The sequence below is a fragment of the Meriones unguiculatus genome, chromosome 2 (genome assembly GCF_030254825.1).
Source record: "Meriones unguiculatus strain TT.TT164.6M chromosome 2, Bangor_MerUng_6.1, whole genome shotgun sequence".
In the NCBI taxonomy this organism is placed as follows: domain Eukaryota; kingdom Metazoa; phylum Chordata; class Mammalia; order Rodentia; family Muridae; genus Meriones; species Meriones unguiculatus.
The window spans coordinates 63,456,439-63,483,575 of NC_083350.1; the positions used below are offsets into that span (position 1 = coordinate 63,456,439).

General features: G+C 41.9%; 2 protein-coding genes and 1 pseudogene across 2 annotated transcripts in view; 1 reads left to right on the forward strand and 2 right to left on the reverse strand.

The window, feature by feature from the left end:
• The window catches only part of Znf397 (zinc finger protein 397), a 47,171-nt gene extending 25,491 nt beyond the window's left edge, over positions 1 to 21,680 (reverse strand). Inside the window, exons 1-4 of the mRNA XM_060378607.1 lie at positions 21,481 to 21,680; positions 19,478 to 19,971; positions 17,761 to 17,893; positions 14,023 to 15,046 (exon numbers count right to left, since the gene is read on the reverse strand). Of these exons, the coding sequence (XP_060234590.1) occupies positions 14,023 to 15,046; positions 17,761 to 17,893; positions 19,478 to 19,891 (1,571 nt within the window). The 5' untranslated portion in view covers positions 19,892 to 19,971; positions 21,481 to 21,680. The remainder of the gene's footprint in view (positions 1 to 14,022; positions 15,047 to 17,760; positions 17,894 to 19,477; positions 19,972 to 21,480) is intronic.
• On the forward strand, positions 2,087 to 3,489 carry Zscan30 (zinc finger and SCAN domain containing 30). The gene is given in 5 exon segments (XM_060377603.1): positions 2,087 to 2,429; positions 2,432 to 2,458; positions 2,461 to 2,547; positions 2,550 to 2,957; positions 2,960 to 3,489. Coding segments are annotated over 5 exon segments (942 nt in total). The 5' UTR covers positions 2,087 to 2,089; the 3' UTR covers positions 3,040 to 3,489.
• LOC132652367 (ceramide glucosyltransferase-like) lies at positions 8,046 to 14,014 on the reverse strand (annotated as a pseudogene).
• Positions 21,681 to 27,137: the final 5,457 nt, after the last annotated feature.

The following is a 27,137-nucleotide window of genomic DNA, read 5'->3' on the forward strand; positions in this document are numbered from 1 at the left end:
GCCTGACCTTAGGCTTTGTCAGGTCACCAAAGCAATCATATCTCCTGGGGCCCTCCTTCCTCCACTTACCTACTCTGATACTGCCTCCTGAATACCCTGTGTATTGAGTAGGAGGCCCATTAAATGCATCTTAAAAAAGGATCTTATCATATCCCTTGCCTTACAGGGAACTATATACTAATAGATAATAATAGCTAAATGTTTGTATTAGTTTTTAGTCAGTATAATGAGATACCCAAATTAACATTAAAAAGGAAAAAAGTGGTTTATTAGCTCATTCACTTAGAGGTTTAAGGCTATGTTACGTCATTGGCTCATATCTGGTTAGGGCACATTCTGCAGCATTGTATCATGATGTTGATTATGAGAGTATAGACAAAAACAAGTGCTCACACAAACGCAAGAAGCAGAGGCAGCAACTTTGCAGGCAGCAAATTTGGCTAGCCTGGAACTCACTACTAGACAAGGCTGGCCTCAAACTCAAATTTCTATCTGCCTGTCTTTATCTCCTGAATGCTGGGATTTAAGATGTGTGTCACTACTTAGCCTTTTTCTATAACTTTCAAAGAGAAGGACCACCTGGAATAAGAGGTCGACATAACTAATGATTTAACTTTCTGAAATCCAAGTACAGTACGAATTTCATTGTTCAGATCTTATATTTGCTATGTCTAACTTTGCATAAGGAATGCTAATAAAGGAAGCCGACTTGTTCTCAGCTCCTGCCAGCCATTCACCATAATGCTTTATTGTTTTCAAGGTGTTGTGAAACTGGAATATCAGAAATACTTATTTTCATGGAAAAGCAGCACTTTTTCAAAGATGAATTAAAGTGAATTTAAAATTTTATTATTATTATTTTTTGGCCTCAGTTGCGACTTACAGCTTTGCTTCTAAAAAGACAGGTAACTTGGGGAAAGACCTTAAAATCTGAAATTAGCCATCTCTAATCTTGTCCACCAAGTAGTAATCCTATAGCTCCCCCAAACCCTTAAAAGCTCCAGTTTCCTGATTTGTAAAATGCATATTTTTTTAGAAGATTTTTCAAGGAATAAAAATAGCAGTTCAGATTTTACCCTTAAAATAATCCAATTTATATTAACTGTCTCTAGTCGTCACTGTTTTGAGATAGTAAATACTTAGAAGTGAAAGGACATGCTATGTGATAGCTGGATTTGATCCCTGTAGGTGGTTGTTGGCATACATTTTCTTTGGCCATTTATGCTTGTGAGGTGAATTACTAATACTCTTAGCTTACCCAGAACAAATAAGGAACCCAGAGTATTTCTGTGTAAATGCTTTGTCTTCCTCTATTGCTTATGTTTATTTGCCTTATTAGGAACCTGCCAGATTTTGCAAATGCTTCCTTGCTCTTCTGTTTCCTGCCCACCTCCCTTTCTTTAATACTTACCCCCAGACATTTTTTGGTATCATGTGCTCTTCTACTTTGTTAGATGTCCTGCCGATCTACAGCTCTGAAGAGATCTTATTCCTCGTTATTCTGTATCACCTCACCTGTTCTCCTCTCTCATATTACCTAATCTAGAATTGTCTCTTCCCTTTCTGGCTTATGGCTGATAGTAACTGTTTGTCACTCTAAGTATTGTTTTCTTGTTGAGTATTCAATGTCTCCAATACTGACTTATGTTCTTTGTCCATTTTATTCTGAGTTCTTCTATAAGCTAATTGTCATTTTTCCCTCCCATATCCCTTCCCCAAATCCTGGAGATCAAACCCAGGGCCTCAGGTTTGCACGCACCCTGTCACTGTATGTCAATCCCTGTTTTGTTTTGTTTGTTTGTTTGTTTTTCTGAAAACTGTATGAGTATTTGCCTGCATGTATGTATGCACTACCTGCATGTCTGGTTTCACAGAGGCCAGAGGAGGGTGTTGAATCTCTTGGAACTAGAGTTAGGGATGGTTGTGAGCCAATTTATGGGTGCTGAGAACTGACTGGGGTCCTCTGCAAGAGAATCAAACCATGTCTGCAAGACCCAGCACTTACCTACCCTTTTCCTTTGGTTTATTTGCTTTTCATTTTATAACATGAAAAAAACGACACATCCTATTGACATTTTTAGATCGCAAGATGGTGACTGACAAAGTATTGACAGCAAAGCAAGAAATTTTTGAATGTATTGTGTCAGTGGCCACAGTATCTCCAAGAAGACTTCCTAGGGAAACGTCTCCAGTACAGCTAGTTGAAGAAACCATGGTATATCTGGACAACAATGAGAAGCAAAGAGGAAGGGATGATTCAAACAACAAAATGAGTGAGCTTTCTTCCCAGGAAAGCTATTTCAACTTGGCAGCTTTTGACGAGAAAATCCCTACAGAACAGAATATCTTTAAGTGTAATGAAAGTGAAGGAATGAATTCTCAGTCTAAACTCACATGGTGCTATGTGGCCCAGAACTCACAAAGTAGAAACTCCTATATGAGTGCGTGGACTGTGGAAAGCTTTTTGCCACAGGTCAAAGCTGATTAGACATCAGAGAAGCCATACTGGAGAGAGACCTTATGGATGTAAAGAATGTGGAAAAGCCTTTGGTTGAAAACAGACCTTGTTAGACATCAGAGAATTCACAGTGGTGAAAAACCCTATAAGTGTTGTGACTGTGAAAAAGCTTTCATAGGCAGCTCAGAGTTCATTAGGCCTAGGAGAACTCATACTGGAGAGAAACCTTATGATGGTGATGAATGTGGGAAAGCCTTCTGCCAGAGTGCTGCTCTCATCCGGCACAAGAAGATTCACGGTGGAGACAAAGACTATGATTGTACTGAATGTGGTAAAGCTTTTAGAAGTTCTGTTCTTATGGAACATCACAAAATCCACACTGGTGAGAAGCCTTATGAGGGTAATGAATGTGAAAAGTCCTTTCATCAAAGCTCAGCACTCGGCCAGCACCAGAGAATCCACTCAGGGGAGAAGCTCTATGAGTGTAATGAATGTAGGAAAATATTAGGCAGAGGTCAGGCCTTATGCAGCATCAGAGAGCACATACCAGAGGTCAGCTCTGTGGGGAAGTGGTTGAGTGAAATACAAAGGATTCACTTTGAAGGAAAGTCTCCTCAGAAGATAAAAGTTTCCCGATAGCAGGACTTTGTCTTTCCAGCCCAGTTCTATTCTGTAAAGAGATCCACACAAAATGCTTGCATATCTAGAGAAGAATTTTATCCAAATCTTGTCTAAAAAGAATGCTATTTACTAAAATAAAATAAATAAAAGGCTGACCCATTTCTGGATGAGGACTCTCACCAATATGCTCTTCCTCCCATTCTCCACTCAAGATGGAGCTGCCATTGAGTCCCTTCCTGTCACTCTAAGATTGAGGCACAGGTCCTGCAAGATCTCCTTATCAGGTGGCAAGGATTACTGTCCAGCCAAAGTAGTCGTGTTTTAAGAGTTCCTGAACCCTGAAATGTTGAATTGAGGCTCTGAAATGTCATGTTCTGGATCAGCTTGATAATATCAGAGGAATGAAAGCTCATTCTACCCCCTTGCCAATTCTTTCAACCCCGAGTGTCCCTTTGTGGTCTACTTTCTTATTTGGTATCTGCTGGGCTTAACCGTTGGGAAAACAGGCTTGCTCATTGCCCTCTCAAAATTAAGGGCTATTGGAATATACTTATTTATTAAGCAATTTATTACAGTGAGAGTGTGGCAATACTTTGCCAGAATAAATTCAGGGTTCGGTTGGAAGACATTATCAGGGATGTTATGTGATCTATGAGTTAACTAAAGATTTCTTGGATGTGACATCCCATTGAGACCTAAAATATAGACGTTAGCTTGGCTAATGATGAGAATAGAGGCAGAGGTTAGAATACATCTGTGGCGTGGAGAGGATCTGGAGATGTTCCTGTATCGTGACTTCACTCTAGGTTTTGCTGGAGTTGTCTTTGACCTTAGTTCAGAAGCCAAGTTGGTTTCTTCCTTGTCATAATAACGTGAGTTGGATAACCTGTTTCAGATCACAAATGACCTATATGATCTAGAAGTGTTCGAATTAGTGTGGTTAAAAAAAACCCACAAAGCTGGTGTTTCTAATGTAAAGTCATGCGTGTATACCAGGGAAACATGCATTGGAAACTGAAGGACAGTCTGGAGAGGTGTCCTCAGTGTTAGATTTGCAGATGGCAAGCCTCTTGAGGGACATACACTTTGAGTCAGTCCTTCAAAGTCTACAGAACTCTTCCTTGATTTTGATTTGGCAGTTTTTTTTAATCCACAATTACTGGGAGTAATTTCTACTTAGGAGAATGTACCATTTTTGAAGACTTGGTAATAATAGCTATTGTGAATAGGGGAGGTAAATTTGGATATAATTCCCACTTCCAAAAGTTGTGAAATTATCATTTAAGATCTAACATAAATGGATCATTCAAATGGACAGTGAATGCCTTTTCTTATAGGTGACAAGTGAATGATTCAATGTTTTATTTTTATTTTTTATAATAATTTTTATTTTTTTTATATTAATCACAGATTATTTACTTTGTATCCCAGCTATAGCCCCATCGCTCATTCCCTCCCAATCCCACCAGCCCTCCCTCATCTCCTCCCTGCCCCTTTCCAAGTCCACTGATAGGGGAGGACCTCCTCCCCTTCCATCTGACCAAGCTTATCAGGTCTCTTCAGGACTGGCTGCAATGTCCTCTTCTGTGGCCTAGCAAGGCTGCTCCTCCCTTGGGGGAGGCGGGGTCAAAGAGCCAGCCATTGAGTTCATGTCAGAAATAGTTTCTGTTCCCCCTACTAGGGAAACCCACTTGGATACTGAGCTACCATGGGCTATATCCAAGCAGGGGTTCTAGGTTGTTTCCACACATGGTCCCTGGCTGGAGAAACAGTCTCATAAAACAACCCTGTGCCCTGATATATTTGGTCCTTGTGGAGCTCCTGTACTCCCCAGGTCTTACTAACTCCCTTTTATTGCATATGATTCCCTGCACTCTGTTGAAGGTTTGGTTATGAGTCTTAATATCTGCTTTGATACACTGCTAGGTAGAGTCTTTCAGAGGCCCTCTGTGGTAGGCTCCTGTCCTGTTACTTGTTTTCTCCTCCATCCAATGTCCATCCCATTTGTCTTTCTAAGTGAGAATCATTTTACCCTGGGTCCTCTTTCTTGTTTATCTTCTTTAGGTGTATAGATTTCAGTATGTTTATCCTATCTTACAGGTCTAGATAAATGAGTATATACTATGGTGTCTTTCTGCTTTTGGGATACCTCACTCAGGATAATCTTTTCTAGGTCCCACCATTTGCCTGCAAATTTCATGATTTCCTCGTTTTTAATTGCTGAGTAGTATTCCATTGTGTAAAAGTACCACAATTTCTGTATCCATTCTTCAACTGAGCGACATCTAGATTGTTTCCAGGTTCTGGCTATTACGAATAAAGCTGCTACAAACATGGTTGAGCAATTGTCCTTGTTGTGTACTTGAGCATCTTTTGGATATATGCCTAGGAGTGGTATAGCTGGATCTTGAGGAATCATTATTCCTAATTGTCTGAGAAAGCGCCAGATTGATTTCTAAAGTGGTTGTACAAATTTGCATTCCTACCAGCAATGAAGAAGGGTTCCCCTTTCTTCACAACCTCTCTAGCATGTGTTGTCACTTGAGTTTTTGATCTTAGCCATTCTGATGGGTGTAAGGTAAAATCTCAGGGTTGTTTTGATTTGCATCTCCCTGATGGGTAAGGATGTTGAACATTTCTTTAAGTGTTTTTCTGCCATTCTACAGTCCTCTACAGAGAGTTCTCTGTTTAGTTCCATACCCCATTTTTTGATTGGGTTACTTGATTTGTTGCTTTTTAACTTCCTGAGTTCTTTATATATACTAGATATTAGCCCTCTGTCAGATGTAGGGTTGGTGAAGATCCTTTCCCAGTCTGTAGGCTGTTGTTTTGTTTTGATGACAGTGTCTTTTGCTTTATAGAAGCTTTTCAGTTTCATGAGGTCCCATTTATTGATTGTTGCTCTTAAAGCCTGTGCTGTTGGTGTTCTGTTCAGGAAGTTGTCTCCAGTGCTGATGAGTTCTAGGGTCTTCCCCACTTTTTCTTCTAACTGATTTAATGTGTCTGGTTTTATGTTGAGGTCTTTGATCCACTTGGACTTTAGTTTTGTGCAGGGTGATAAATATGGATCTATTTTCATTTTTCTGCATATAGACATCCAGTTGGACCAGCACCATTTGTTGAAGATGCTGTCTTTCTTCCATTGAATGGTTTTGGCTTCTTTGTCAAAAATCAAGTTTCCATAGGTGTGTGGGTTTATTTTTCTGGGTCCTCTGTTCGGTTCCATTGATTCAATGTTTTAAATATCATTTAACCCCTATTCTAATTGTGAGTGTTGATAAGTACAAATACCCATAATCCCACTGTGCATAGTAAAATTAACTTTTGAACTATTCCTGTTAGTGTTCTTCCCTAATCCGAATATATTTGGTAAAAACCTTCAGTATATTTTTTTGTTAATTTTAACATTTATATATTCAATATGCAGTTCAGCTGCTTAGTAGTACCAGCACGCAATGGGGATATTTTGTAATGAAACTGAAAATTTAAAGCTTTACTTTTAACTCATTCAGGTAAAGGACCACAACATGAATGGAGTTAGTTTGGAGGGTGGGAAGGGTAGAAAAAAAGGGAAGTAGCACCCTTAGTTTCTATTTTTGGGTCAAATAAACAGTATCAGGAAGCTCTGACAGCCAGACTTTAAGGGTGGAGCATGGGAATGAGAGCAAGAACCTTTTAAATTCACATATATACTAAATCTACCAAGATACCATCCTTCTTCAATACCAGGTGCTAAGACCTTTGGGATGACTGTTTTTAAGTTATGAGCATATGAATGCAAATGCCTGCACAAGCCAGAAGTGAGCACGAATCTCCGAGACGTGGAAATACAGGAGGTAAACCAATGTGGGTTCTGGGAATGGAACTCTGGTCCTCTGGGAGAGCAGTGCCTGCTCTTAACCACTGAGCTGTCTCTCTAGTCCCATGTTTTGAGTAATTTTGAGAAAGGGTTTTAAGTGAAGCGTAGGTGTGACTTTTCTCTTTAGTAGTTTACATATAGAAGTAAGTTATCAGGTCATTGTCAAATGCCTTAAAAATTCAATCCTCTCAGTTTTGGTTGCAGGCTGATGAGGGAGAAAGAGAAGGGATAAAACTGACTTAAAATTCATGTAAGGCAAGTGCCGCTTTACTGTCGGGAGCCGTGATTCAGCGGCCTGCTTTGATATTTAAATCTCGGCGGAGAGATGGCTTTTTGGAGGCCTTTTACTAATGGCAGAGGAGAACTTGCAAGTCCATCTCCTTTTGTTTGTGACAACAGGTGGGATGGCTTGTGAGGGTTACACCTCTTCCTCAGGCTCCTTGTGCAAATTAACCATTGTTCTGAGATGTTTCTACTCTCGCTTAGAAACTCTACAATAAAAAGACAGGCTGACAGTTACTGCAGAAGGCTGAAGATGATGCTCCAAGCATCCTGTCTCAACTCTTGTGTAAACAGGACCCAAGTAAAGCAACTAGATACAATGTTGTGCAATGGGAGGAGCCAGAGGACAGGAAGGGGCGAGAAGGAGGAGGAGCTAGGTCAGAAGGCTAGAGGCAGAGGAGGCAGGCAGAGACTTGAGACTGGCTGCTGGCACTGCTTGTTGCGGCTGTCTGCCTTTTGCTATGGCTGTCGAGTCTGGACCTTTAAAAAGTTTCTTGTGTGCTGTGTGTTTATTTTATTAATTTTAATCCTCACACCCAACTCAAGAACCGTTTGACTCTGCCCGGCTGGCCCCGGCAGAAAAAAAAAAACAACAACAAAAAACATGGAGCAGAGGGAAAGGCCTTAGTTATTTGCTTTCAGAAAAGGCGGTTGAAAGACAAAACTTCCTTTCAGCTGATGTTGGCATCCACTTCGTAAGATCATCATCTTCGGCTCCTTTAACATGAGAATATAGTTGTGAGATAACTTGTTTCTGTACCTACTGAATTCTTGGAAAAACAGTAATGATCGAAGTTTTTTTTTTTAAGACAGTTTATTGTAAATATGGGCTCCTACAGTTCTGCTGTGATGCTTTGACATTTACAGTATTTCTTACTATTTTATCTTCACTCCAAACTTGCTAAACAAACAGTTAACTGTCTGCATACTTTAAGTTTTGCTTTAAGGAAATACTCCATGACCACATAAAACACACATACAGAATACTTAAAAAAAAATATTTACAGAACACAAGAAGTCTGTCCAGCCATTTGCATTTTGTTTCTTGGCCCATACTAGGATCAACAAAAAAAGCTCACTAGTCAGCAAGATCTCACTTCAGCAGTGCAAAGAATGGCATCCACCAAACTCCACTAAACAAACTGACAAATGACAAACATACTCAGCAAAACTCAACTCATGGAAGAGTGATTAAAAAGAACAGACATGTAGTGGGTCATAACTAGACTGGTTTCCACTGTGCAACTTTCCTCAGGGGACAATATTACCCATTTCACAGGGGGGAAAAAAGGAATATGCATCTATGTCCATGGAGAAATGCCCTTCGAACAAATTCATCCTAAGGCAGGAGAAAGAGAAGGGGGAGGGGAGAAGAAAGAGAGACGGAAGGATAACATAGTTTGGCCCAGAAAAATCTAAGTATGTTGTGTATTTATAGTATATACACTATTGCACATCTATTGCGATTTAGACCATGTGTATAGTCATAGGCAAAGGGATTGGTTCAGTAAGATGAAAATGTCCTCTATAAATAGGAGCAGTTACTGCTAGTGCGCTACATGCTAAGCACTCACATGGAAGCCACGGTAACAGGATGTGAAGCTGCCATAGGGGCTGGTTAACAGCAGGCATCAGATGCCACCAAATTCTGAAGGAACAGCAAAATAACATTTAAAAAGATGGGGGTGAGGTGGGAGCGGGAGGCTAACCCTCTGTTCCTTACAATTTTGCTTGTTTTAAACAGAAGTCCAGTTCACCACAAGTTAAGCACAGGCTGACAAGCAAGTTTAGCTGCGTGATGGAGAGAGGAGGGTACAGCATGCATTTATAACTAGGCTCACCTAGTTACTGTCATACAGACTGAATACAGAAATTCAACTTAAATAAAACTAGACTATTACAGTAAAAAAAAACAACCCATATACAGTATCAAGACTTAGCTTGATATTGATTGATTTTAACAGTAAACTTCACTATGTCCTCTCTTAATTCTCTACTGCAGTTTACTGATAACTAGAATATTTACTTACTTAAAAAAGATATTAAATACCTGTATCGTGAAATTACATTCTTATTTAACAATACGGACTTATTGGGTAAGAAAACAGCTCCTGTGTGAACTGTGTCTGAAACGCATTTTTCCTTAAAACTATCAAAACATCCACTCGCAGTAAAAAAAAAAAAAAAAGAACAGCCCCCACCCTGGAAAAAAGCTAAGGAAGCTAAGGAAAGATGGAGTAAGCTGGGTGAAGAACAGGGAAGGGAGGATTTAGCACAGTGGTTAACAGGGTTCAGACAGAACCAACAGTCGGTACCAAAGATGCCTTCATTCATGGTTATGATTAAAAACTAATCTCAGCCACTTTTGGGTCATTGCAGTGAGACAAAAAAAATAAATAAATAAATAAAAATAAAAATAAATAAAACCTCACAGATTCATATAAATGCTAGACTCCAGCTCTTTTATTATTATTTTAAAGTCTTCCACTTGTTTTTGCAAGGCCTACCTACCGTATCACAATTTCTAACTTCTGTTTCCTCCGCAACAACTACAAGAGGTAGGCATAAAGCATGAAAAGGTTTTCAGTGTGCCCCTCCTGGCACACGTCATTCACTTCACACAGGGTGGCCATGGCCTGTTCCCTTCTCACAGAGCTGCTGCTATCCTGCCCATACAGACCTCCGAGTGAGTACAGTCATATAAGAAATTTTCCCTACTGAAGGGTACTGTCATGGTGTCTGCTGCAGATCAGTCATGTGTGGGTGTGTAGATAGATAGGTAGATAGTTAGTTTAACAAACAGATAGGTTTGTTAAAAAAAACAAACAAACCAGTTCCCGAGAACCAAGTGTCTTGATTTTATACTTCCACAAAATACACTATTTGGCCAAGACTAGTGTTTTTTGTTTTTTTCTTCTTTTCACAAACACAAGTGCCATGCAAATAAAGAGCACATACCAAAACATACATGTGAGAAAACTCTTGAAGGTAGATCCTTGAAAGCATTTCTATAAACATAATTTATCATACTTCTGTCACGTACACACTCACAGAACTTGTTACACATCTAGGATTTCCTCAGCTGCTCCTCCACATCACAACCTGTAGCGGAGTTCCCCTGCTCGTAGCAAGGTTCCATAAGGGCAACAAGAGAATGTGTATTGTTGCAGGTTCACAGATGAACCAAGCCACAGCAGAATTATGCTTTGAAAAACAGAGTGCTGCCCTGGACGCTCCTGAGTTGAATGTGGTCAGATAGCACCCATGCCAGGCAGTGACACATGAAGAAAGCCATGACACCTCATCTGAACCCAGGCATGGCAACGGACCTTGCAAATCTCTGACCTTGCTCGGCTATTGCTTTAGCTGTAAAGTAATCTTCAGCCCTGCGCTGAGCAAGTGCCGTCAGCTCTCCTGCCGCACCTAGGACGTCCCTCCTCATGAGACAAGACCTTCCTGTCACACATTTGAAGCCTGTTACATTGGCAGAGATGTAGGCTCTTGGGGGTGGAGTTCCAAAATATGACTGCTCTAACGTGGCAGCAAAGCCCTATCTGTCTGCTATGTAAGGCAGCTCGTGAGCCACACCCCGTTGACCGTGTTAAATGTGTTTGAAATGACTCTTACTCCATTATCACAAATCCGTATGGGACCATATTTTGCAACTTCATATGCTTAAGTCAAATTATTAATTTTAGGATTAATGCCAACCTTTTTGTCACCTATAAGTCACTAGCATCAACTTTTGGGTATTTTCCAAACAGTTTCTTACATCTATGGCTGGATCATCATGATCTTGCACACAAAGGAGTGCTTCATACTTGGGTAATCTAGTTCTGAGAATGTCTCCGAGTTGATCAGGCTAGGATCCACCCCTTCAACGGTTTCAGAGAGACACTAAGGAGCATGATTTAGGGCTGTTTGTTGCCTCCTTGTTTGGGGGTAGATGGACGTGAAATGCACCAGTCACCGCATCGCCAAGAGCAGGAAGCTGAATAAGGCCTTTCCCACCTGAGCCAGGTCCAGCAGCGCCATTCCCCCCGACCCCCCCACCGGGACGGCCGCTGCTGCGGGAGGAGGACACAGGGGGCGCCGGGTGGGGTCCCCGAGCGACCAGGGGAAGGGGGCGGGGTGGGCAGCCGAGCTCCTGGCCGCTCAGCCCCGCGCTTAGGCAAGCAGCGGGCGCAGGCTGACCGCCCGACTCCCCAGGGCAGTCTCCTTTGTGCCTGGCCTCAGAGTTACAAACCGCTGCCGCCGCCTTAATCACTTAAAAGCACTTGCTTTACTCAGCCAAAATCTTCAAGCTACTTCACAGGGGATTTGAAGGGGATTATTCTAATATTATGAAGAAGGTAAGTCTGCACTGATTTTTATCAACAGTGAAAGACCTCTGTTGTTTAAGACTTGAGACAGGGTTGTCATAGAAAGCAAGTGCTTGTTTTCACAAATATTTTGGGACTCTGTTCCCTACCGGCCTCACCTAGGGTTGGGGATGTAGGGATTAAGCCTGGGACTTTAATGACGTCAAATTTAGGCTTTACAACTGAACTGTGTTCTCCGACCCCTTCCTCTATAAGCATTAGATTTGTGATAAAACTTGAAATACAAAAACTAGTATAACATCTTGACATTGTACGTTTCCATTATTTTTAATGCATAATATTTTACGTGGGATCATGTTGTATATATTGTATATTTAACATATCATGGATTTTAAACATCTTTTAACAGTTTATAAGGCTGCATACTCGTGGTTTAAGTGTATTTCTGGGTAGAAATTTCAAAGACAAGGGCAGTACTTAAGGCTTCTGGTATTGCCAAAGATAATGTATTCATATCAGAGCCATGATTTGCTTGGATCCTTGTTAGTTTTATATGGAAAGCAAATACGATCTTCATTCCAATAACTGTAACTTTGAAGACTGGACATCTATGTTGTTCACTGGCACTTCTGTGATTTGCTTAAATGTTAACGGAACTTCTTGGATAGTATAAAGTGCTTTCAGAAAAGGGTTCTGAATTCAAATTCTGACCTTTTAGCTGTCAGCTTCCATTTCCCATGTACAAAATATGATGTGTACTAGTGACCAGCACATATACAAAGCCCTTGGTAAATACCTGTTACATTTCCTTCTGATCTATGTAAGAGCTCTGAAATATTTCCCTTTTTAACATTATCTTACTTAACACCTACATTAGGCAGTTAGCTCATTTTTATTGTTTAGTACACACCTATAAATGTCCAAGACAGTATCCTCATAAATTTTACAGATTTGAGTTTGCTAAGGTATGTTATTCCTCCAAACTATTAGGTCTTTGAATTTTTTTCTCCCCAGTATTTTTGGGTAAGGGTCCCATCATGTAGCTCAAATTGGCCAGGAATACTTGTTCCTTTTGTCTTACTGTCCAGAGTACAGGAATGCCAAGACTTCTTGAGCTGATCAACTTTTTACCTTTGCATTGTGTGCAGCCTTAGGATGCTTTTCCTAATGGACTCCTAACGGAGGGAAAGTCCTAACAAGAATTACTACTTTCTGTTGTCACTTCTCTAGCACTGCCCTTAAAATTTTCAAGATACTGCCAGATATTGCTGGCATAAAACAAAGTATGTGTGAGGTATTTGAATAAAAAGCCAAAGACCCAGAAATCGACAATTCTTGAGCACCTGAGCACAGGCAATTGTGCTTAGCTGGAGAAATGGTCTTATATACAGTTGCTATGGCATCTTCTACCATTGCTGTTCCAATACTCTCTAAAGAACCTACTCCTACCACCCTCTGTAGAAATTTAAATGTTGTTTCAGGAACTACTTATTAGCTTTTTCCATTAGGCCACACTGTAGAAGACAAAGCTCTTCCTGGTGCTCGGACCAAAGACTCCAGGTTTTTATGTACGAATAGCCACTTCTTCATAGGCTCCTATGCAGTGCTTCAGAGTCCTGCAGTCATGCTTCTCACACAGGTGGCTCCAATTCTCAACTCAATAGGCAATGTTCCAGGTTTTATTTCTGGCATTAAACAAACGAAAAAAAAACCCATCTTCCTTTATTGTTACCTGGCCTTCCTTCCTGGTCAACTCCTCAATCTTCCTATCACATTTCAGTTCTTGGACAAGGAAATGCGGAAAGTGCTTAAAAAGCACTTCACCTAACTGGTAATGGCCACTAGACTGTATAAATTATCTTTTTTTCTTCATTACATTCCTAGTCCCTGGCACAAAATAGGTATTTAAAAAAAACAAAAAAAAACCCCAAAAAACATAGTACTTACTTCCCATGTCTAGCAGTGACGCCCTAAGCTCACTTCCCAGCACAAAGGGGGCTGAGGGGTTGGGGTACAGGTGGGGCTCTCCACTTGTATATATGTTGTTTCAGGCCTGTCTTGAATCAACAAACCAATGAAACTGTTTTCTCACTTATTTTGAGTTCCTTAAGCAGCCTCTCACCATCCAGCTATCTCACAGACACTTGACAATCAGATGCTGTAACACACAGAATGAAGCCTTTTCCCAGGACATTCTCGTAGGTCTCAGTATTACATTACTGTTTCTTTTTTTTTTTTTCCTGAGTATTCCTAACGTTAAGAGCAAAGCTTGAAGTAATGCTCATATATCTTGTTCCAGTAAGTCACAAGTTTCAAAGAAAATCTGCACCAACATTGGGATGTGCTGCACAAAGCAAGTTAGACTAAAGACCGTTTGTTTTTTAAAAACTACCTTTATGGAATTTTACTCCAAAGCCAACCTTTCCGCTAACATAGAGAAAAATATACCGATGTATTTACAAGTCATCGTGTTATGTTACTTAATAGCGTGGACTCTCTGATGGCGCATCAACACTGACCTGTGCCTAAAAGCCTTCCCACATTCATTACATATATAAGCTTCGTCCCCAGAATGGATTCTCTGGTGCTGAACAAGGGCTGAGCTCCTTTTGAAGGTTTTGCCACAGTCATTACACTGATAGGGCTCCTCTCCACTGTGAATTCTCTGATGTCTTATGAGGTTTGAATTCAGACTGAAGGCTTTTCCACACTCATTACATTCATAGGGTTTCTCTCCACTGTGTATCCTCTGATGGGTAATCAGCTCTGAGCTCTGCTTGAAAGCCTTCCCACATTCATTACATTCATAGGGTCTCTCGCCTGTATGAATTCGCTGGTGTCTAATGAGCTTTGAGCTCTGGCTAAAGGTCTTCCCACATTCATTACACTCATAGGGTTTCTCACCAGTGTGAATTCTCTGATGTATAATTAAGTAAGAACTTTGACTGAACGCTTTGCCACACTCGTTGCATTTACAAGCTTTCTCACCTGTATGAATTTTCCGATGTCTAGTGAGGGCTGAGCTCTGATTGAAGGCTTTCCCACATTCATTACATTCATATGCCTTTTCACCACTATGGATTTTCTGATGAATAATAAGATAAGACCTCAAACTAAAGGCCTTCCCACACTGATTACATTTATAGGGCTTTTCTCCAGTATGGATTCTCTGATGTTGCGTTAAAGAGAAATGCTGTTTAAAGCTGTGCCCACATATATCACATCTGTAAGGTCTGTCTTCTGTAGAAACTTTCTGACATGTTACAGAGTTTGTACTTAGAATTACACATCTTTGAGATTCATCCTGATGGTCTCTCTTTGCTAAGGATTTGTGTGTGAAGATCACTTGACTGAAACTGCCCCTGTGGAGAGGGGAACGTCTTTCCTGCCACTCTAAATTGCTTTCGTGATCGCTGACACCTCTAAATGAAGGATCCCAAGAGAGTCCCACTGATTTTTCTTTGGAAATGTCTTCTTTTGCTGTTGTTTCATTGTTCTTAGAATCTGAAATGGTAAAAGCAAAACAAAAGAAAATAAAATTAGTAAAACCCCAGAATTTTTATTTCTTCAGTTATTCTCAAGCTGTCATCTTCTTTTTTAAATAAATAGAAAGGATTTTGCTATGTTCCACAGGTTAGCCTGGTTAGTATTTCTGGTCTCAAGGGATTCTTCTACCCAACTTTCCAAGTAGTTGGGATTATAGGTCATGTCCACTACAGCTAGCTTAGTCACTTTTTATGTAAGAGAAAATAGAAGGGTCTACTTACAAAGATGTCACTGTTCCCAGGATCTTTTCTCTTTTTCCAGTGCTAAAACCTACATCTTCCTTTTGACTTTCATCTTTTTCTCCCTTTAAGACTTAAACTGATCACATGCTCACTACTTCTGTTCTATTATTTTCAACCTCTTTCTGATTTCCTGCATTGATTAGTTTTGAATTATCAACCTGACACACTTTAGGATCACTTGGGAAGACTGTCTCAGTGAGACTGTGTAGATCAGGTTGGACTGTCACACGTTCGTTAATGCTTGTGTTCTTGTTTGTTGGCACGTGGGGTGGGGCTATCTTGACTATGTTAATTGATATGGAAAGGACCGCCCACTGTGGACTGTATCATTTCTGGATATGGGTCCTGGATTGTGTAATGTGGAGAAAATGAGCACAGTAGTAGGCATGCATGTACATGCTTTCTCTGCTCTTTACTGTCGCTGTGACTAGATGCTTCAAGCTCTTGCTGTCTAGACTGCCCTGCCATAATATATAATATGGAATTCAGAGGTAAAATGAACTGTTTCCCATCACTTTAGGAGCATTATTAGTATTATAACTTCGGTATTTTATCATAGAAACCCAAAACAATCCGTCTTATTAATTTAAGCTCAAGTCATGCCTTAAAACTCAATCACCTCCTTAAAAACCAAGCTCCTTGCACATGTATCTGCTGAGCAGCCTCACTTGCATTCACAGTAAAATTTCTTAAAAGGGTTTGTCTGGAGTCATTCCCATTCTGCGGTCTGGTTTCTAGTTTACCTTCTTCTTGGCTCTGGTACTTCTAGTGACAGTGGTCTTGTCAAAGCCACCAATTTTATAACTGCATACACTGAATGAGTACTTTTTGGATCGTTAGCTTCTCTGTAGCATGATACTGAGACCCACACCTATCACTGTTGGATTTTTCTTCTTGAGACAGGGTTTCACTCAGCAGCCCAGAATGGCCTCACACGTAGGGTAATCCTACAGCCACCCAAAGGTGGAATTAAAGATGCGAGACACTACATGTGACTCTCCTTTTCTGTTTTTTGTTTTGTTTTGTTTGTTGCTTTTCATTTTAGATTTTAGGGCTTGTAACTAAAACAAAACAAAACAAAACAAAACAAAACAAAAAAAACCCAAACATGTTCCCTCAGGGTGTATCCGGATTTTCATGTATCCTCACTGTTGAAAATCTCTACCCTAGATTTCATTTACTATTTAATTTTTAAGCTCATGTCTTCTCAGGTCTCCAATTCTCTAGACTGACTGTCATATTGTATTTTTTGCTTTTATTTGTACCCAAATGTCCCATACCAAACACATCAGATTTTTTTCTTTTATATTTATAGTACCATTATTAGAAAAATTGTTCAAGACTTAAATGTGATCATGTTCAAAGACCTGCTTTGAATGCTAATGCAATGGCATTTTCAATGCTGAAGGATAGGATTAAGCTTTAATTTCTACGCCTCAGATTAACACAGGTTTCCTCATTTACTGTGACCTCTTGGATTTCAAGTCTCTAATAAGCCTCCAATCTTGCCTTTCTCAAATCATTTCTGTACTCAACAGTTCCGTTCTAAACCACAAATCTAACAATAGCACTGCTTTATCCATTACCATTATCAATTGCACCCCTTACAAGTATGATAGGAATTAGTGTGACATAAAGGCTTTAACAACTTCTGCGTCTTTTCTTCCATTATCCCTTCCCTATCAATTCGCAAGTCAAACTGAAGTGCGTTTAACTTCCATAATGGTTTGTATTCTCTCACGTTACTGGTTTTGCACTGCCTATTTACCTGGCTTTCTCCTGTTGAGTGTTCAAATTATAGCTTAGGTGTTTCTTCCTCCAGCAAGTATTCCTGGAATATTTCTTTAAATTTTATTTATTTTTTAGATTTATTTTTTCATGTTCATATGTATAGCTGTTTTGCTGCATGTATGTCATGCATCATGTGCATACATGGTACCTGAGGCAGTCAGTAAAGGGTGTTTGTTGGATAAGATTTACAGACAGTTGTAAAAATGCCATGTGGGTACTAGCAATTGAACCCAGGGCCACTGCAAAATGCTCTTAACCACTGAGCCAACTTTCCAGCCTTCCTTGACTCTCATTCCAGTACCCACAGAGTGCCTACTTGTATTCCACAACTTACCGTACTTAGGATCCATCTGCCTTTCTCTCTACTTGAAGATGGAAACTCAGTATGTACCACAGCATTAGACATTTTTAGCACTCTACAAAGTTACAAAATGATTCAGTGAGTCAACAATAGGGAAACCCATACAAGGAAGGATGACCACAACTCATGAGATCACTGAATACAAAGCTGCTGAAGTGAGCACCTCTGGTTTGTGTAATACAATGATGTTCACATGCAACAAATTTATAAATACAATCTGCGTCTTTAGATCCAGAAGCCTAGCTTACATAATCTTGAAGATAAGTTTTTATTCTTACCACTTCTAGTAGAAAGGCAAGGTTTCCAGGATTTTAGCTGTGTCTTCAAAGGACGGACTTGGATGCTTGCTGAATCTTGGGATGTTTTGAGATATGTCAAATCTTTCCATGGTCCTTGCGGACTATCTGGGACCTAAAACCAGTAAAACGTGTTTAGTAAAAGCCTCAAGGTTAATGAGGCCACTGCCACAGATAAAGCACAGGGGGAGAAAAAGGGCAGGGATAAGTATGTGCTACTGTTCCTGGGCATATACCCAAAAGATGCTCCATCATACAAGGACATTCGCTCAACTATGTTCACAGAAGCTTTATTTATAAGCCCAAAACTGGAAATAACCCAGATATCCCTCCCAAGAATGGATAAAGAAACTGTGGTACATTTACACAATGGAATACAACTCAACTATTAAAAACAAGGAAATCATGAAACTTGCAGGCAAATGGATGAAAGTAAAAAAGACCATCCTGAGTGCGATCACAGCAGAAAGACACACATGGTATGTACTTACTTATAGCAGGTATTAGCCATATAGTATAGGTACACTTCACAGACCCAAACAAACTAAGTAACAAGGAGGCCCCAAGGGAGGGTGTATGTATCTCACTGAGAAGGGGAAATAAAAAAGACAAAGGAAGTGCTTGAAGAGAGGGAACAGGATAGGAAAGGGAGTGCTGAGAGAAATGAGGGTGGTAATCTTAATGTGGGGAGAGAGAAGGAGGTGGGAAGGAGGACAGAGGGCATGCAGAGGAAAAAGAAACTGTGGCCTGGGGCATCTCTGAGACAGGCTGGAAACCTACAACAGGGTAAGTTTCTGGGAGGATTTGGGGATGACTCTATCAGAGACCCATACTAGCAGGGGACATGGAGACTGAAGAGACCACCCTCTGAATTAGACAGGACTCTAAGTAGAGAGAGGAAAACATCAACACACCATCAAAACTTTGACCCAAAATTTACCCTGCCTACAAGATGTTCAGATAAAGATAAAGCTGAGATAGAGAAAGTGTCCAACTAATGCCTGACCTCGCCATGGGAGACAGCCCACCCCTAACACAGATGCTGAGATTCACAGCCAAACATTGGGTGAAGTGCAGGGAGTCTTATGGAAGAGTTGGGGGAAGGATAGGACTTGGAGGGAACAGGAGCTCTACAAGAAGACCAACAGTGCAGATGAACCTGGGCCCAGGTGGGCTTGCAAAGACTGAATCAGCAACCAAGGAACATTCATAAACTGGATGGAGATCCCCTACACATATGTACACGATGGACAGCTTGGTCTTCATGCGGGTCTCCTTAGCAAGGGGCTCAGGGGCTGTCTCTGACAAGGACTCTCTTGCATTCTTTTTGATCACTTACCCCTGGTGTGTGTGTGGGGGGCTGTCTGGCCAGGCCACTGTGGTAGAGGATGTGCTCAGTCCAGATACGAGTTGATGTGCTGGGATGGGTAGGTTGGGGGGGGTGTCAATTTTCTGAGGGGGAGGAGAAAAGGGATATAGAGAAGAGGAAAGGAAGGTGGGACTGGGAGGAGAGGAAGGAAGAGGCTATGATTGGGATGTAAAGTAAATAAATTTTTAAAAATAGTAGAAAAAAAAAAGAGTACGTGCTACTGTTATATCAAGGTTGTGGTTCCTCAGAGACAACATTTTAACCAGATAAGATATTATAAACTCTAGGCTTCAGATTTTTCCCCACAACACATCATGTCTTTGCTCCCACCTGCTGCCCTGGATCATCAAACTCTTTCTCCAGTTCCTCCAGCAGTGTCACAGCTTCCTCACCACTTCTTGGAGCATGTTTTTGGACCCATAGCTTCAGCTCCTCAGGTAGGATGCTCAGGAACTGCTCCAGCACTAGCAGCTCTAGGATCTGCTCCTTTGTGTGTGACTCTGGCATTAGCCACTGATAGCAGAGTTCCTGGAGTCGGCCCAGAGCCTCTCGGGGCCCCGGTGTTTCATGATAGCAGAACTTCCTGAATTGCTGGCGAAACAATTCTTGGCAAGATGGGGTACTCCCATTCTGTTTACATTTCTGACTCCAAGAAAAGCTACTATCTTCTATTTTCACTACTATTAGTTCTTCTTGATGATCCTGAGGTTTTAAAGTTGAAGTTGCTCTGGATTCCATTGCCATTCTGAGCTGAAATAGCTTACAAAAGGCTTAATACAGCTGGATTTTGTGCTCGGGGAGGAGTTTCCCAAGTAACTTCTTTCCTACAAGATATGAATGCATATTAACTTATAGCATAGGAAAAAAAATCTCTAAAAACTTGTAACATTGAAAGGAAACAGGCTCAAGAATAAATAAATTGACAAAGCATGAAGAATTAAACCACCTAGTGTGGAGAAATACTACCACTGATGACAGAAAAAATTTTGGGAAGTTTAAGTGCACTAATAACATAAATTACACAGTGAACTTATTTCCTTTTTAATTATGCATCAGTCCTGATTAAATTTGTTACTCTGTATGTATACCAGAACTTTTCTCACTGTTGGGAATGTACTCAGTGCTCTAAAAATGGTAGGCAAACACTTTTAACTTTGCTACCAAGTTGCAAGCCTGCCCCCTTCTGATAGTGCTGCGTCTTGAACTCAGGTTCTTTGCCTGGCTAGACAAGCATTCCACTACCGGGCTACATCCCAGCCACAGACAATTTTAATAAGCTCTATGTTACAGACTTTTCCTGTTTTCTTTAGTTTTTAAGACAAGGTCAATATATATAGTGCAAGACCTTGCTATGTAGACCAGGCTGGCCTTGAACTCACAGAGATCCTTCCTGCCTCTGCCACTCTTCGATTAAAGGCATGGAACACCACAAGCATTTAGCAGAATTTAATGCTAATTAAGAAAAAATTAAGTTACTGTTTATAGCAGGTAGTGTTGGTCTGCATTAAAGGTAGTAATATTTTAAAATTCGCACTAAACATGAATTTGTTTAAAATATTGTTGTGTATTTGCCATTTGGTCTCATTAGGATACGGAAATTTTCAACAAACATGAAGACACGTTTGTGGGCTTTGTTCTGAGCCGGTATTGTGGAAAAGTTTGGCTTTAAAAATGAATTTAGTGAGGATGTGAGTAACTGTAAAATGCTTGGGTTAAAAAACATGTTACTGTGGACGCAAAAAAAACCCAACCAGCTCTCAAAAGATGGAGTATTCTAAGTTCAAACGAATTATGATAGTAGTCACTTACTAGCTATTTACTTACTAGCTATTACCAGACTATTACTTAGTAGCTATTACTTGGGGATATGGAACAATCACGATCTGATGTTTGGATAGGAGCACACGCAGAGACCTGTATGCTCTCCGATTCACGTGGAAACCCGGCCCCTAAGCCCCCAACACTGAGCATAAGGAAAACTCGCCACCGGCTGCCTCAGAAGCAGCGCCCTGTCGCCCAGCTTACACATTAACTCAGCCCCATTTCCCGACCAGAGAAATCTGACCCCTGTCGAGGGGCCTAGAGTCAGTAACCTTTGCCTCCCCCTACTACTAACACCCGTTAACTAAGCCTCGGTCCTCCCGGTGCTGAACTTCTCCTGACCGCCTTACTGCCTGGCGTGGCGTTCTCGAGGCTCTCAGCGCCCCTCCCGCCGCCCCATACCTCAGTTCCCCCAGGAAGGGCCCCGAGCGCGACTCCACAGCTGCTCTCCCAGGATAACAAAACACCCGCTACAACGCCGTCCTCCTCCGCAGCCCGCCGCGCTCGCCCACCTTTAACTTCCGGGTTAAACCGCAGCGTTAGGCCCGGGCCCGAGGGGAAGCACTGGGCTGTCCGGCGGAAAGCGGGCGAGGAGGGGGTCCCTTCAGGACGCGCCACCCACCTTCCCGTCAACCGGAGAGCCAGCGCTAGCCCGGGAGCAGCACGTGCGGCGTACACTGGCCACAATGACCGGCGGCAGGTCCCGCCCCTTCCGCTCCCGCTCGCCCGACCCTCCGTCGGCCCCGCCCCTTCCGCTCGCGGGCAGAGACGGGCTAGTTCCCCGCCCTCCCCAGCCACCGCACCTCGGGCCCGCAGAGGGGACTTGATCCCGGCCCCTCCTCGCGTGTCTCCGCTCCGTTGTCGCCCCTGTTCCTTCCCACTCCCCCAGTTTTCCAGTTGCGTGTTCAGATTTCCCTGCCATAACGGCTGCTTTTCGTGGGTTCTGACAGGAATAAACCTGTGAGTGAATGGCCTTGAACAAATGGGATGGAGTAACGAGCTGTTCTTTATGCTCTGCAAGGCAGCCGCATTGTCCACTATTTGCAGCCCTAGTCGTTGCACAAAGCTAAGCCGCTCTGACCCAGACAGATCGGATTCCAGACGTGCCTTTAAAATTGGGTTTTCCCTCCCCTTTTCTCTGTCAGGGCGACCCCTTCCCCTCCCCCTACATGTCTCTCTCCTAGCCTCTCCATCTTCATCCAATAAACCTTTCATATAAAAAAATTGGGTTTTCCTTTTTTTTTTTTTTTTTAAAGTTATTGTTTCTATGTATAAATGTCTTGCCTGGGCTTATGTATGGACAGCACGCCTTTCTGGCAGCGGGTAGAGGAGGGCGTTGAATCCCCTGGGACTGGAGTGACGGTGGTTGTAAGCTGTGATGGCTTAGGTAATGGGTAAGGCAGGGACAGCCTCTGTGATAGGTTTATCCCAATTAGGATTCATACCCCAGCACTGAGGAGGGAGCCGTCGTCCTCTCCTGAAGGACACAGATCTTCTGGTAATCATGCATGAAATTAGGATTCTGTGTAAAAGGTAGAAGAGTGGGATAGATAGATATTGTAGATGCAACAGTAGCATCCATTCCAGCAGGGCATCAGATTCTTGTATAAGATGAAACACTAAGTAACATGCCAGGCTCATGTTGTTATACCCAGTTCGAGAGTCCCCAAAAGATCTACAGGAATCGACTCCGTTGCAAAACACATGAGGGTCTTTTTATTGTAAATTACAAGCTTCAGCTTAGGCCCAAAACACCCACCACCGAAGCAGTGGGAGCTGAGTGTGCTGCGCCCAGATTAGTTGGGTGATATATAGATTCTGGCCCCTCCCAGCATGCACAAGGCAGGAGCAATTCCTGCCTGGCAAGCATCTATTGGTCAAAATGCTACATTTTGAATTGATTGGCTATAGGAAGGTCCCCAGACCATAATGACCTGGTGTCCCTCTCTAGGGGGATGGGCCAGTTTCCTAGCAACTGTTATCTCTCTCTAATAGGTGGGGAAAGAATGCAATAAGGCGGTCCTTCCCCTCAGGGCATTACTAGACTTCTCCACCCACATAGTTCAGGCCTTAATAATAGCTGCTAATTTTTAATCTTTTTGGTCTCTCAATGTCATTCCTTACAAGATGTACCTGGTTCATCTGCTTCTTGCCTACCATACTGTGTGTTGTTTTTCCACGCCTTCCCCACCATAATGGATTAAACTTTTTTTTTCCCCCGAGACAGATTTTCTCTGTGTATAGCCCTGGCTGTCCTGGAACCACTCTGTAAATCCGGGCTGGTCTTGAGCTCACAGAGATCCGCCTGCCACTGCCTCCCGAGTGCTAGGATTAAAAGTGTGGGCCACCACTGCCCAGCGGTTTGAACTCTTTGAAGCCTGCAACATTTCTGAGAAGATTTCTGACTGGAATTATGGAACGTGCTTGAAAAACACAACCAAAAGGAAAGGTTTAAAGTCGCCAAAGTCACTACTGAAAAGGAAGTTCTGCGCAGGCTGAACACGCTTAGAATCACTGGTGTGTCCTGCTGGAGCTTAGTGGAACAAATGAGTAACTCTTCACACCAACTGAACAGTGGTGCTGCAGACCCAGGGCATGTGGCCTGGAGACAAGGAGCTATCTAGAAAAGATCAGACAGAAACAAAATCTGACTCTTTCAAGCGGAAATCGTTTCCGTGATTTTTGACTGTTCAACATCCCTTCAAAAGAAAAGGTTCAGCTTTCTTTCTTCCTACTTCTTTGCCCCTGTGTAAGAACAATCATTGTTCGGGATGAACATCACATGATAAGAGAAAAAAAGGCAATGGCTCACATATTTTAAAAATACGCATCAATTACTTAGTTGCAAAAGATGTAGACTAGTTATTTAGAATCAACATGCAGATTTGGGGCATCAGCTGAACTGGCACTTGAAGCCTTTTTCAAAACTTCACACACACACACCACACACTTGCACACGTGCGCACATGTGGTATGTGTGCATCAGTTACCTTGCCGTCATTATGACCAAAAATTTGCACAAAGGAGGAAGGGCTTATTTTGGCTCACAGTTGCAGACAGGTTTCAGTCTTTTGTAGTGGGAAAGGCATGGTGGAGTGGCTTCGGATGCAGCAATGGCTGAGAGCAAAGCAGCAGCAACTGACATCACTGTGGATCAGGAAGCAGAGAATGACTGGAATTGGGATGTGGGTTAATAACCTTCAGTAATAGCCTACATCCACTGAGCCATCAAGCCATATCTACCAGCTACAAGATGATTCTTATTTTCAGTTAGTTTGGAAACTGTCTTAGGGTTTTGTTGCTGTAAAGAGACACCATGACCACAGCAACTCTTTTTTTTTTTTTTTAGTAACTTTTATTATTTTTTTTCTTTATTAATTACACTTTATTCACTGTGTATCCCCCCTGTGGTTCCCATCCTCCTCCCGTCCTAATCCCTTCCTTCCTTCCCACTCTGCACACATGCCCCTCCCCAAGTCCACTGATAGGGGAGGACTTCTTTTCCTTCCTTCTGATCCTAGTCAATTAGGTCTCATCAGGAGTACCTGCATTGTCTTCTTCAGGGGCCTGGTAAGGCTGCTCCCCCCTTGGGGGAGGTGATTAAAGAGCAGGCCAATCAGTTCGTGTCAGAGACAGTCTCTGTTCCTATTACTATGGAACCCACTTGGACACTAAACTGCCATGGGCTATATCTGTGCAGGAGTCCTAGGTTATCTCCATGCATGGTCCTTGACTGGAGTATCAGTCTGAGGAAAGACCTCTGTGCTCAGATTTTTTGGTTCCCACAGCAACTCTGACAAAGGAAAACATTTAATTGGGGCTGGCTTATAGTTTCAGAGGTTTAGTCCATTATAGTCATAGTGGGAAGCATGTTGGCACTCAGGCAAACATGGTGCTGGAGAGGAAGCTGAAGAGTTCTACATCTTGATATTCAGGCAGCAGAAGGAGACTGTGTGCCACGCTGGGCATAGCTTGAGCATAGAAGACCTCAAAGTCCCGCCCCTGCAGTGACGCACTTTCTCCAACAAGGCCATACCTCTTAACAGTGCCAATCCCTATGGGCCATGCATTCACACATGAGCCTATGGGGGCCACACCCATTCCAGCCACTACAGGAACTGTGATGTAGCTAGAGTCTTGACCTCAAGGCCACACATTTTTTACTCAGAAGTTTTATTTGTTCACTAGACAATCATGTCTAGATTGTTTAAGTGTTGGAAATAATGGCAGAAATTAAAACTGACAGAAATCTCTCTCTTCTTTGTCCTTTATAGACCCTATCATGTGTTGTAATTCCCACCCTTAAGTTTCTGATCAATGAAGCCATGGCCTAGTGCATCATGCAGGAAAGACACACACACACACACACACACACCACAAGAGTGTGTGGTGGGGGGATGTCACCATGCAGGAAGGACCTGTTGTTTCCACTGAGTGAATAATTCACAATCATTGGAAAAAGTGGCAACCTGGTTTGGTGGCTTGGTGTTTGGTTGCTTGATGGTGCCAGGGCAGTTGTTTACATGGTTTCACATTTCAGTGAGAAATCGAACCCCTTGATCACTCAAAAGCAACCAGATTTTGTTTCCTTACGTTTGGAACTTCTGTATTTATTGTCTCATTGGCTGTTGTCAAATTCCATTGGTTAAGCTGACATATGCTGTCAAAGTCCTCTTGAAAAGGGATGGTTACAGTGGCATAGAATTGAATTTTAGATTTCTGCTGCCCCTCACCTTCCATGGTATGAACACACAGCGGTATTCTCAACTTTTTCATGGCTTCTTAGAAAAGCCAAATGTGCCATTGGAAAAGAATTTGTTTCTCTGATGTCACTGGATACCGATAGGATTGACTGTTGTTTGAACTAAGTTGAAAATAATAGGCGCCATTGACTTGTTAGGTCAAAGCAGGAACTTTTACTCTGTTTTGTTTGATTTTTGGTAATGAGTTCATAAACACAAGTCTTTAAGGTTCATGTAAGGATGAAGTTTAACCTCGTACTTTAAAAGAGGCGTTATTTGTTGCTTTGAAATAGAGTCTTGCTGTGTATCTCTGGATGGACAACCACTCACTATACAGTCCAGGCTGGCCTTGAACTTTTAAATGGGAAATTGAACCCACTGACTAAATAAAGGTGCTAGATTCGGTTTTCTTTGTGCCTCAGCCGAAAACACAATTTCTCACCATCGTTGACACAAGTGCACAGGTGGGCTTTGAGGATGACCTCGAACACATCTGATCATCTCCCCTCCACCCTCTGATCACCGGGGTTACAAGAGTGCTCCACTGTGCTATCCATGAGGTGCTGGTGCCTGAACTCAGGGCTTTGTGCATGCAGCTCACCCACCAAGCTGCATCTCAGCCAGAAGGCTTTGTTTCAGTGATATTTTATAGAGCTGACGCCTGTTACCTCCTCAAAAACCAAATGGCCACATTTTTGCTTGTTCTAAACATGCTGCACATTTAAAGTCTTTTGGAAAAGAGTGAATTGTATTCCTGTAAGGCTATGATTTTACTGTAGGGTATGATTTTTGGAAATGATGGAAGCTTGGGTATCAAAATACCTACTTATTTTACTGTCAGCTTGATGCAATTTTATTTCTTATTCCCTGAATTTAACTCTTGAACACAATGACATTTCAGTATCTATCCCTCCCAAACTCTAGCATTTTCCACTGGTGATAGCCATTTGATAGCCAAGGCACTAATTTTCTCTTTACTCCCTTGCCTCCAGCTAACTTAGCTACATGACCAGTCTTTTATCTATGCTTCTGTCAAGCTTGGCTTCAGAATTCTCATTTCTCTCCATCCCTTCTCTGAAGGAATAACTTCACTCTTTTACTCATAAATAAACCATAAATTCATATTCCATCCCTGACATGTCTACCATACTGAAAATATTTTTGACCCATTAAATATTTTGTTTGTGTGTGTCAGTGTCTTTATGTGTATGAGTCCAGGAGAGCCAGAAGAGGATGTTGGATCCCTTGGAGCTGGAGTTACAGGTGTGCAAGAGAAACATGGGTGCTGGGACCTGAACTTGGATCCTTATGACACAGTAGAAAGTGCTCTTAACTGCTGGGCTTTCTCTCCAGTCCTCTAATTTTTTTTTAAAAGGCGTTTTTATAGACTGTATTAATTATGTATGGCAGTGGGATTTGTAGTGACA